At 42.3% G+C, this 11,150-nt stretch overlaps 1 protein-coding gene across 2 annotated transcripts in view; it reads left to right on the forward strand.

The window, feature by feature from the left end:
- LOC143301570 (alpha-crystallin A chain-like) overlaps nt 1–9,456 on the forward strand; it is a 29,789-nt gene extending 20,333 nt beyond the window's left edge. For both annotated transcript variants that reach the window (XM_076615952.1, XM_076615951.1), the window contains exons 2-4: nt 1,864–2,049; nt 3,609–3,863; nt 5,275–9,456. In XM_076615952.1, coding sequence (XP_076472067.1) covers nt 1,897–2,049; nt 3,609–3,863; nt 5,275–5,469 — 603 coding nt within the window. In that variant the 5' untranslated portion in view covers nt 1,864–1,896 and the 3' untranslated portion in view covers nt 5,470–9,456. The remainder of the gene's footprint in view (nt 1–1,863; nt 2,050–3,608; nt 3,864–5,274) is intronic.
- The last annotated feature ends 1,694 nt before the right edge of the window (nt 9,457–11,150 follow it).

An 11,150-nucleotide genomic window follows, 5' to 3' on the forward strand; every position in this document is an offset into this window, starting at 1 on the left:
CGCCATGTAGGCAGCTATACTCCGTTTTAGGGGAGGGTGCGTGTTCTGCTTTCAACAAAAGCGGCATGCCGGCGGTTGGAGATGGGATAAAAAAAAAAAAATTAAAAAAAAAACGAAAGAAAAAAAAAGGGGATAATTTTTTTTTAAAAGAAAAAGAAAAAAAAGAAAAAAGAAAGAAAGAAAGACAGAAAGAAAAACGAAAGAAAAAAAGAAGAGATAACAGATAAAATATATTTGGGGGGGATACAGACAGAGAAAAAAAATCACGAAGAGTTTTCTTTGTCTGTCCGTCTGTCTCTCATTCTGTTTTCGAATCTCTCCCCTCCCTCTTTCTGATTTTCTGTCTCGGCATCTTGTTTGTCTTTGTCCGTCTTTCTGTCTTCCTCTCATTTCATCACGTAACTCTGATTGTAACATATTTGTTCAGGTCCCTTCAGAATGGGCCGACAGTCTTCTGAATAAAAAAAACAACATTTTCCATTTCCCTGCCTTCATATCTCTCTCTTTCACATTGTCACGGTGTGTGTGTGTGTGTGTGTGTGTGTGTGTGTGTGTGTGTGTGTGTGTGTAGCATCAAAAAGAAGAAGAAGAAGAAGAAGGAAAAAAAGACACATGGCCAGTGAACTGCAGCAGACGAGCGCATGTACACACACACACACACACACACACACACACACACACACAACACACACACACACACACAAAACACACACACACACACACACACACACACACACACACAAAACACACACACACACACACACACACACACAGAACACACACACACACACACACACACACACACTCACAGAACACACACACACACACACACACACACACACACACACACACACACACACACACACACACACCACCGCCAAACCAAACAAACATTCTGTAAATTCTCTCACTCGTCGGACTGTGGCACACGGGTTGGCTGGCATCAGCACGAGTCATCCACAGTAATTTCCCTTCTCACAAATCAACGAACAGAGTTGTTTTCTCTTTGCTTCATTTTTCTTTCTGTTGTGTGTATATGTTCTGCCCTTTCTGGATGTCTTTCCTTTTCTTGATAGTTCCTTTGATCTGTGTGTACAGCGAGACACACTGTGGAAAGAAAGCGTCGAGCACAGACAATCTGGAACCAAAACTGACCGAACAGCACCACCGTAATTCACAATCGTCCCTGTCTGATCATCGCAACAAAAATCAAACAATACAACAAAATGTATTGAAACAAAATGATAAAATGCAACAAAATAAAGTACCCCCCCAAAAAAAAACAAAGCAAAACAACCCCCCGCACCCCCCCAAAAAAAACACACACAAAAAAACTCACCCCCCAAAAACAACAACAACCAACAACAAAAAAACAAAAAAAACAAACAAACAAAAAAAAACAACAAAAACAACAACAAGCAAACAAGCAACCAACCAAACAAATTACCCATGACAAACAAATAAACAAAAAACAAAACAAAACCAAAACAAAACAACAACAACCAAACGACAAGTAAAATCTTTTTGCTTTCCAGTCTTTTGACCATCGGAAGAATGGAGTATTCGGTGGCCTTTGAGGAGAGACAAAAACACAATAATCAAAAGCCCTTTGCTCTTCAGATCAACGAATAACCATCGTCAAGCATGCAGCATTTGGTGCCCTCTGAGAGGAGACAATGAGATGAAATAAAATAAAATAAAATAAAATAAAACTACCAAAACCCCTTTGCTTTTTTTTTTCAGACTCTTACCCCGAATGTACAACCATCGTCAAACATGGAGCATTTGGTGCCCCCTGAAGAGGAGACAATGAGATAAAATAAAATAAAATAAAACAACCAAAACCCGTTTGCTTTTTTTCAGACTCTTACCCCGAACGTACAACCATCATCAAGCATGGAGCATCTGGTGCCTCTGAGGAGAACGGAGTGGGGGTTCTTCGACAGACAGAAATCTCTGTTCAGCAGCATGTTCAAGGACATGGACGACGAGTTCCTGGAGTTCGACAGAGAGCTGGAGAAAATGAAGAAGGAGCTGTTCACCCTCGAGGTACGTACGTCGGCAGGGACTGCACAATGGATCGGGTGCTTAAAGTGAAAATGCTGCAGAGATGTTCACTCTGATGACGCTTTCGTATAATGGTGTAGAGATAATTATCCTCAAGGTGCGAACACATCGCATGGGGCATTATTAAGTAGTATAGTGAATATATGTTAATCTATTATTGTGCGTATATTGGAGTGGATGCCTAAATAAGATGTTGTGATAGAAATGTTCACTTTGTAGGTACTTACATCGCCTGGAGACGTCCAGTGGTTCTTAAGTAAAAGATCATGGAGACATTCACTGTGAAGGTACATAACATTATTTCGACAGGAACTGATTGAGTGCCTAATGAAAACATCATGGAGAAATTCACTCTGAATTACATACTTCACAGACGACCAGTTTATTGCGTGCTCAAGTAGAAGTGTGTTGAAAAGCAACACACATCAGAAAAGAATCGTAGATTCTGTCTGTCTGTCTGTCAATGTCTCTGTCTCTCTCACTCAGTTAAGCAAGCAAGCAAGCGCACACGCACACACACACACACACACACACACACACACACACACACGGACGATAACAACGCTTTAACCCATTTCGCTGTCAAAGGTTTTCTCCCCTGATACATCCGGCACACGAGACAAATGCAGTTGATTTCAACCATACACTCAGACACACAGACACACACACACAGACACACACACACGCGCGCGCGCGCGCGCGCGCACACACACACACACACACACACACACACACACACAAGCCAGGAACGTACAGTAAAGATGATAAGTGGGTCGTATCCCCCTTACTGGTTCATGCTATACAGATCTATTCTTGTTTCCATCCAACCTCGCTTTCTGTCTTTCTCCCCCCCCCCCCCCCCTCACTCTCTCTCTCTCTCTCTGTCTCCCCATTCCTCTCCCGTTTTTCCCTCCTCCCTCCCTACCATCCAACCCCCACACTCTCTCTCAGTCTCATGCAGCCCCCTTTCCCTCTCATCCAGAAATAACTTCTTCTACCAACCCCCCCCCCCCCCCCCCCCCGGCCCCGGGCCCTCCTCCCCGCTACATTACGTTGAATACTTTACATACAATTTCTTCTTTCCATAATTTTTTTTTTAAATATCGCTAAGTGTTCCCTAAAGATGTAGAATGTTCGTAGGTGTGTCAACATATTTTATGTGATCACTTCATTCTAAAAAAAAAAAAAAAAAAAAAAAAAAAAAAAAAAAATCTATATCTTTCAAATGCATTTCTTGTAAATGAACAGTAGGCCTACGCTTGCACTGTGAAAATGAGCAACATAACCGCATGAGAATAATAACAAAATAAATTTGATTTGACCTGACTTGGACTTGACTCACCACCGCTCCTTCCCTCCAGGCCATGGATTTTGATGACGACTTTTCGGCGACTTCTCGGTGAATTCAGGTCCACGCAGTGATATTTCATATTTGTTTCGTGAGCATGGGCAACATAATCCACGTGTTACCGACTTTCTCATAGAGATGACTTGACTTGACTTGACTTGGATTTGACTCATTTACCACTCCCTCCCTCCAGGCCATGGACTTCGATGATGACTTCGGTGACTTCGGATCCATGCTGGGGTCGAAGGGGTCGTCCATGCTCGGGTCGAAGGGGTCGTCCATGCTGGGATCGAAGAAGGGGGCGGCGTCCTCCAGTCTCCTGCAGGTGGACCGACCCATTGTGCAGGACAAGGACGGGAACAAGCGCCTGTCTCTCCGCTTCGACTGCAAGGACTTCAAGCCCGAGGAGATCACTGTCAAGACTGTGGACAACCGTCTGATGGTGCAGGTCAGGACGAGGGGTGTGGGGGGTGCTTTGTTGGTTGGTTGGTTGGCTGGTTGGGGGGATGGTTGGTTGGATGGTTGGGGGATTGGTTGTTTGTTTGGTTGGTTGATAGTATGGTTGGTTGGAAGGTTGGGGGGATTGGTTGGTTGGATGGTTGGTTGATAGTATGGTTGGTTGGAAGGTTGGGGGGATGGTTGGTTGGATGGTTGGGGGATTGGTTGTTTGTTTGGTTGGTTGATAGTATGGTTGGTTGGATGGTTGGGGGATTGGTTATTTGTTTGGTTGGTTGATAGTATGGTTGGTTGGTTGGTTGGGGGGATTGGTTGGTTGGTTGGGGGGATTGGTTGGTAGGGCGGATAGTTGGTTGGTTGGTTGGGGGTATGGTTGGTTGTTTGGTTGGGTGAGGGTATGGTTGGTTGGGGGGGGGGAGGGATTGGTTGGTTGGTTGATAGTATGGTTGGTTGGTTGGTTGGGGGGATTGGTTGGTTGGTTGGGGGGATTGGTTGGTAGGGCGGATAGTTGGTTGGTTGGTTGGGGGTATGGTTGGTTGTTTGGTTGGGTGAGGGTATGGTTGGTTGGGGGGGGAGGGATTGGTTGGTTGGTTGGGGGTATGGTTGGTTGTTTGGTTGGGTGAGGGTATGGTTGGTTGGGGGGGGGGGGATTGGTTGGTTGGGGGGATGGTTGGTTGGTTGGTTGGGGGTATGGTTGGTTGTTTGGTTGGGTGAGGGTATGGTTGGTTGGGGGGGGGGAGGGATTGGTTGGTTGGTTGGGGGTATGGTTGGTTGTTTGGTTGGGTGAGGGTATGGTTGGTTGGGGGGGGGGATTGGATGGTTGGGGGGATTGGTTGGTTGGTTGGGTGAGGGTATGGTTGGTTGGGGGGATGGTTGGTTGGTTGGGGGGATGGTTGGTAGGGCGAATAGTTGGTTGGTTGGTTGGGTGAGGGTATGGTTGGTTGGGGGGGGGGGATTGGTTGGTTGGGGGGATGGTTAGTTGGGCGGATAGTTGGTTGGTTGGTTGGTTGAGGGTATGGTTGATTGGCTGGTTGGGGGGGATGATTGGTTAGTTGGGCGGATAGTTGGTTGGTTGGTTGACTGGTTGGTTGGCTGACTGGCTGGTTGATTGGTTGGTTTGATGGTTGGTTGGTGGGGGATATAGGGAGAGGATAGGGGTGGGTTAGATGGACTGGGTGTGTGGGTGGAATATAAGATGGGAGTGAATATGTGGAATGGGATGTGATGGAAATTTATATATATATATTTTTTTTCAATACCGTTCATCTGCTATTTATCTATTTGTTCGTTTATCTGTTCATTTCTTTACGTATTAATTATGTGCGAGTTTTTTTTTTAAATATATATTTAATTAATTATTTATTTATTCATTTATTTATTCATGATATCCGTATCTGTCCCAGGCCAAGCACACGGAGGAGAGCCCAGGCCGTAAGGTGTACAGGGAGTTCAGCCGTCAGTATGTCCTGCCCGACAAGATCGACCCCGTCACCCTCAACTCCATCCTGGCCGCCGATGGGGTCCTCAGTATCGAAGGCCCCGCCCCGGCATCTGTGGAGGCTCCCCGTGAGAGGATCCTGCCCATCAGGATGCTGTGATGTGTCCCTGGGTGGTCGGGGTGGGTGGGGTGGTTGCTTTTAAAATGTATTTTTTTAAATTAGTGATGTGATTTGTTATGATGGTGGTGTCATTCAATTTTTGTCTTTGTTATTGTTGTTGTTGTTGAATCGCCGCGGTTGGTTTAGGTTGTCTTCCCTTGATTTCAGTTTTCCTAGTGATGCGTAGTTGGGCTGGGAGGCAGGAAGGCAGGGGGAAGGAGGGAAATAGGGGTGTGGGTGAGTTCTACTTCCGAGCTTAGTTGCGGGGACGGGGGTGGGGGTGTTCTGTGTGGCTTGCTGAGGGGCTGGGGTTCAGGGGACGGACTTGGACGAAGACAAGGTGCATGAGGAGGAAGAGGAGGAGGAGGAGGAGGAAGAGCGAGGAGCGGGGGTGGAGGCGTGGGGTGAGGATCTTTCAAGGGTTGGGGGGTGGGGGGTTAGGGGCCTTACTGCAATGTCCAGCAGTGACGGTTCTGATACTGGTATCGGAGGTGACCCGTGTGTTTGTTTGATGCATACCTGTTTCACGGAGCTGTAACATCGAGGGCAGGTAAAAAGGGTGGGAGTGGGGACAAGGGAGGAGGAGGAGAGTGGGGCTAGAGAGGGAAAGGTATCTGACATTACACACGCACAACGATTGGACTGTTCAGATGGGCAGTGTGTGTGTGTGTGTGTGTGTGTGTGTGTGTGTGTGTGTGTGTGTGTGTGTGTGTGTGCACAGCGTACGTGTTGGAGAGGAGGGAGAGGATGGGCAAACAAAGAGACCTTTGACTATTTTTCTTGTGGTGGATACTGGGTGAATATCATTCCCTATCACAGATTCCTAATCCTAAAAGATGATCGAAATATCACCACGCAATGAAGACGCAGAGTTGACACCTGACACAGGGGATAGTGTAGATGACTCAGGAGTTGTATCATGGCACAACCGTTTGTGTGAATGGATATTCCAAGCTGGGAAAAGCAGTCAGAGGAGGGATGTGAAATCTTACAACCACACAGATGTAATCTTCCCACCATCTTCTGTGTATGACTTCAATGAAAAGACGTGGTGAATGCAATACGTTATGACTTTTAATGGAAAGACGTAATGAATGCAATACATTATGAACTTCAATGAAAAGACGTAATGAATGCAAATGCAATACATTATGAACTTCAATGAAAAGACTTGATGAATGCAATACCTTATGACTTCATTTAAAAGACTTGATGAATGCAATACGTTATGACTTCATTTAAAAGACTTGATGAATGCAATACGTTATGACTTCATTTAAAAGACTTGATGAATGCAATACGTTATGAACTTCAATGAAAAGCCGTAATGAATGCAACACATTATGAACTTCAATGAAAAGACGTAATGAATGAAATACATTATGAACTTCATTTAAAAGGCGTAATAGATGCATGACGTTTTGACTTAGCTTAAAAGGCGAAATAGATTCAAAACGTTTTGACTTCATTGAACTGGTGAAATCTATGACTTACAGAAAAGGCGAAATCGATGCAAGACGTTTTGACCTCACTGAAAAGGTGTTAGGAATGTATACGTTAATGAAAATGTTTACTGAATGCGAGACGTTTTGACTAGATTGAACAGGCGAAATGTATGACTTACGGAAAAGGCGAAATCGATGCAAGACGTTTTGACTTCATTGAAAAGACGAAATCGATGCAAGACGTTTTGACTTCATTGAAAAGACGAAATCGATGCAAGACGTTTTGACTTCATTGAAAAGGCGACGAAATCGATGCAAGACGTTTTGACTTCATTGAAAAGACGAAATCGATGCAAAACGTTTTGACTTCATTGAAAAGACGTAAGGAATGCCAGACGTGTATGTCACAGGGGAAAATGGGGGTGGGGGAGGTGGCGGAACTGGATGCTCTACTTAAATGGTGACGTGAAAGGGGGGTGAGGGAGGTGAAGGAAGATTAAAAATTCTACACTGAAGAACCAAAGAAAAAAACAACCAACCAGTAAATCATTAACACGTGAAGGTTGATAATGTTCTTTTTCTTTTGTTTCGTATTTTCAATTTTTTTTATCAACCGTTTTGGGGTTTTTTTTTCTGTCGGAAATAACCAGATGGATTTGGCCTCAGGGATATGGCAACAACAGAACAATATGTAGTTAACTGACTAACAAATTGGTTACTTTGTCAACAGAGCCAAGCCTAAAACTAATCCTGACGAAATGGTGAATATATAACCCTTGCGATCCCTAATACTCAAAACTGCTTGTTTACATTCAGTCGATCATTTATGCATAGCGACGGTTCTTGACAACCATATTGTCTATGTCCCAGATCTAAAATATCTTAGTATTATGAGGTAACTATCAAAGTTTCTAACATCATTATCATGACGTAATTATCACAGTATCTAACATCATTATTATGACGAAATTATCTAAGTATCTTAATACTGCTACCGTTTTTGATACGGACACAACAGTGATGTCTTAAATCCCATTAGCCAAGCATTTGAAGAGGACATACAGAAAAGAACATGAGCCAACAAATTCAGATAAATTCCTCAAATATTTCGGCCTTTTTTTTAAGCCTTCCTCAAGAGACTTACAATGACAAAATCGCAGATTCAAATTCCAGTCAACATAATTATATGACCATGAAAACGACGTTATATGTAGTATTTTTCAAATACACATTGTGCAGTACAGGAACAGAAAATAACGACAAAGTTCTAGAGCTATTTGTTTTGGGAGAAATGATGAATAGGACTGGGGGTTAGTTGTGTGTGGACAGTGGAAGACGGAGACACTATACCAGGACTGGGATACAAAGCCAGTATCAGAACGTACGAAAACGTAAGGGGAAAAAATGTAAAGATTCCCTCGAACAGTTGTGTACGCAGGATTGCCTTGAACGTGTGTACCTCTAAGGAGCAGAGGTTACATTTCTTGTTTAATACACTTATTTTATTTCATTTTATTTTTATTTCATGCTTGACTCACTGAGATCTCACTTTATTCCCTGCAGCTCAAGAGGCACCTGCGCTCATTTAGATACAGCTTTGTTCACTGACATTTCATAAAAAGGCCGTATTTGCATGTAATAATACCTAAAACACACCGAACAAGAAAAAAAAAGAAAAAAAAAAAAAAAAAAAAAAATCCGGTTCTTAACTGAACAGAATTATCTCCCTGGACGTACCTGGGACACACCAACAGAAACGAGAGGAACCGGCAATGCAATGGATCAACCTGTTCTCTGAATGCGATATCCAGTGCTTTCGATCATCATCGATAACTCTGTACGCACAAAACCTTAACACTGCAGCCACCTAAAAACAATGTAAACACTTGACAACTATTTGCTTCGGTAAAACACCCGCATGTAAGAGAAGTTTTGAACAGTTCAAAGAAACAAACAATAAATCATAACATTTCTACTACGTCCGCAGGTTTTCTGGACTCCGAAGACAGAAGAATACTCAAAGACCCATAATTCTGCGAAATGACAGGATATAAACAGCTGTGTGGTGTGAAAAAACACAATGACTTTTCTGTGTACTAAAATTTCACATAGTGCTCGAGAACACGACACACAACACTGAAAAAAACCCACACCAAAATATGTATCTGTCTCTGATCCCATCTCTGTTAAATTTGTCCATTTTCAACATTTTGAAACAAAAACATAGAATTGTTTTATGTACCAGTGAAGCAATGTACAGATCTTTTGTTTCAAACAAATCAATACACTTTTTATACGTGAACTTTGCAGTTTGCATTACAATGGCACCTCAAGCACCCTTCACAGCTTTTTAAACTTTGAAAAATTCAATGTTATGTTTGTGCATGTGTGCTTTGTGTGTTTTCATTTTATACACAAACGAATGATATGTTTGGAAATGTTGTTTGCACACTTTGAAAAAAACCCAATTGAAATTGAACTTTTTTCTTCTTCTTTTTTGAGTTGATTACACTATGGCACAATAAAATTTTTTTTAAAAGCATACTTGCACACATTGGGGAAGACGTGTGTGTAGTAGTTTTGTAGACTACTTGTGATGGATCCGAATGCGCGTATTCACACACACACACACACGCTGACATACAGACAGGGAGGCAGACAGACAAACAGGCAGACATACACACACTCAGAGGCAAGATACACATTCTATGCATAAACCTGCCCTCCCCTCCCCCCCTCCGCCCCCCAAACCTCCAAGGCGACATCAACCCCTTCCCCCCCCCACTACCCCCCGCCCCCCCGAAAAACAAAACAAAAAAAAAAAAAAACACACCAAGATCTACCCACCCGCATTTACCCTCCTGTCCCCACACCCTACACCGGCCACACACACGAACGCACGCACATGTTATGAGAGACAGAGAATGATGAAGATTATAAGAGACAAACCGAATGATTACATTTTATTACGTTGCCTTCACACGTCCAGATGTTTTGCTATGCGAACGAGTGTGACAAAACTGCCACCACAAGAAGCACGAATTAGCGCGCACAAACAGAAGGCCTACCGTGATTTGACCACTGAAAGATCTGATTGTCCGGTTTGACCAGTTAAAGGTTGAACCACCATTGTAAAAGTAACATTTATAATCATGTATTGTATTCTCTCCACCATTCACCTTCTGACAAATAAGCAGAGACAATGACACGAATTGTGTACAGCATTGAACGAAATTTACACAGATGTACAAAAGGTATTGCCAAAGTGCTTATATTTATGCGTAGGTTATTGCATGAGGGTAAACAAAATGTCAAGATACACCAAAGTTTTGCCGTAAGTGCTTAAAACATTTGTTTACACTTAGTTCATGATAAATAATCAACTCTAACGTAAAAAAGAGTAACATAAACACGGGTACACAAATAATCAACTTTTTTTTTGCAGCCAAATGAAAGACATTCCGCGTATAATTTTACTTCAAGGCAAACTTTACGGCATGAAACATGTCACTTGCAAAATACTACTTTGTTGCATAAGCAGTATAACAGTGTGATGATCAAATTATGATAGCGTAAAAGTAACATTGTATCATTGTAAGCTGCAATGCGACAGACTTTTTGTGCAAACGCTAGATAAAGCATGAAATTATCTACCATTAAAAAACAAACAAACAAACAAAAAACCATTCTTCTCTCCAGGAACACGTTTTCTGGAAAATCTTCCTCCTTCATATGACAGCAGCAAATCTTACAAAGAACAAGCTTGGCTGAAATTTGTGGACTTCAGAAACGCTGGTAAATACATAGTCTTATCAATTTGTGGATTGTGAAACAGTAGCACAAAAACAAAAACACTTGAGTTATATCTGAAAATGTTGATGACAATAATAACAATATTTTGAATTCATTGACCCAAAATAAATGTAGACCATATAACACGTGTGTTACCCCTCAAAACAGTACGTCCTAACTTCATTGAGGACGAAATAGTTGTTATTGCCATTGGCTATATATACACGTGCAATAAAACAAATCACGACTTTGCAACTGTGTGTGTAAGTACTACGACTACTACTACGACTACTACCACTAATGATAATGATAAATAACCAAAACAATGACAATCAAAATAAAGATAACAGTGTTAATGATGATAATGAAGATGATGATTATGGTTATAAAGATCATGATAATGATTTGAGAAAAATCTCAAACAACCATTCATTGAATTACAAC

Source organism: Babylonia areolata, chromosome 27, assembly GCF_041734735.1.
Source record: "Babylonia areolata isolate BAREFJ2019XMU chromosome 27, ASM4173473v1, whole genome shotgun sequence".
Classification (NCBI taxonomy): Eukaryota; Metazoa; Mollusca; class Gastropoda; order Neogastropoda; family Buccinidae; genus Babylonia; species Babylonia areolata.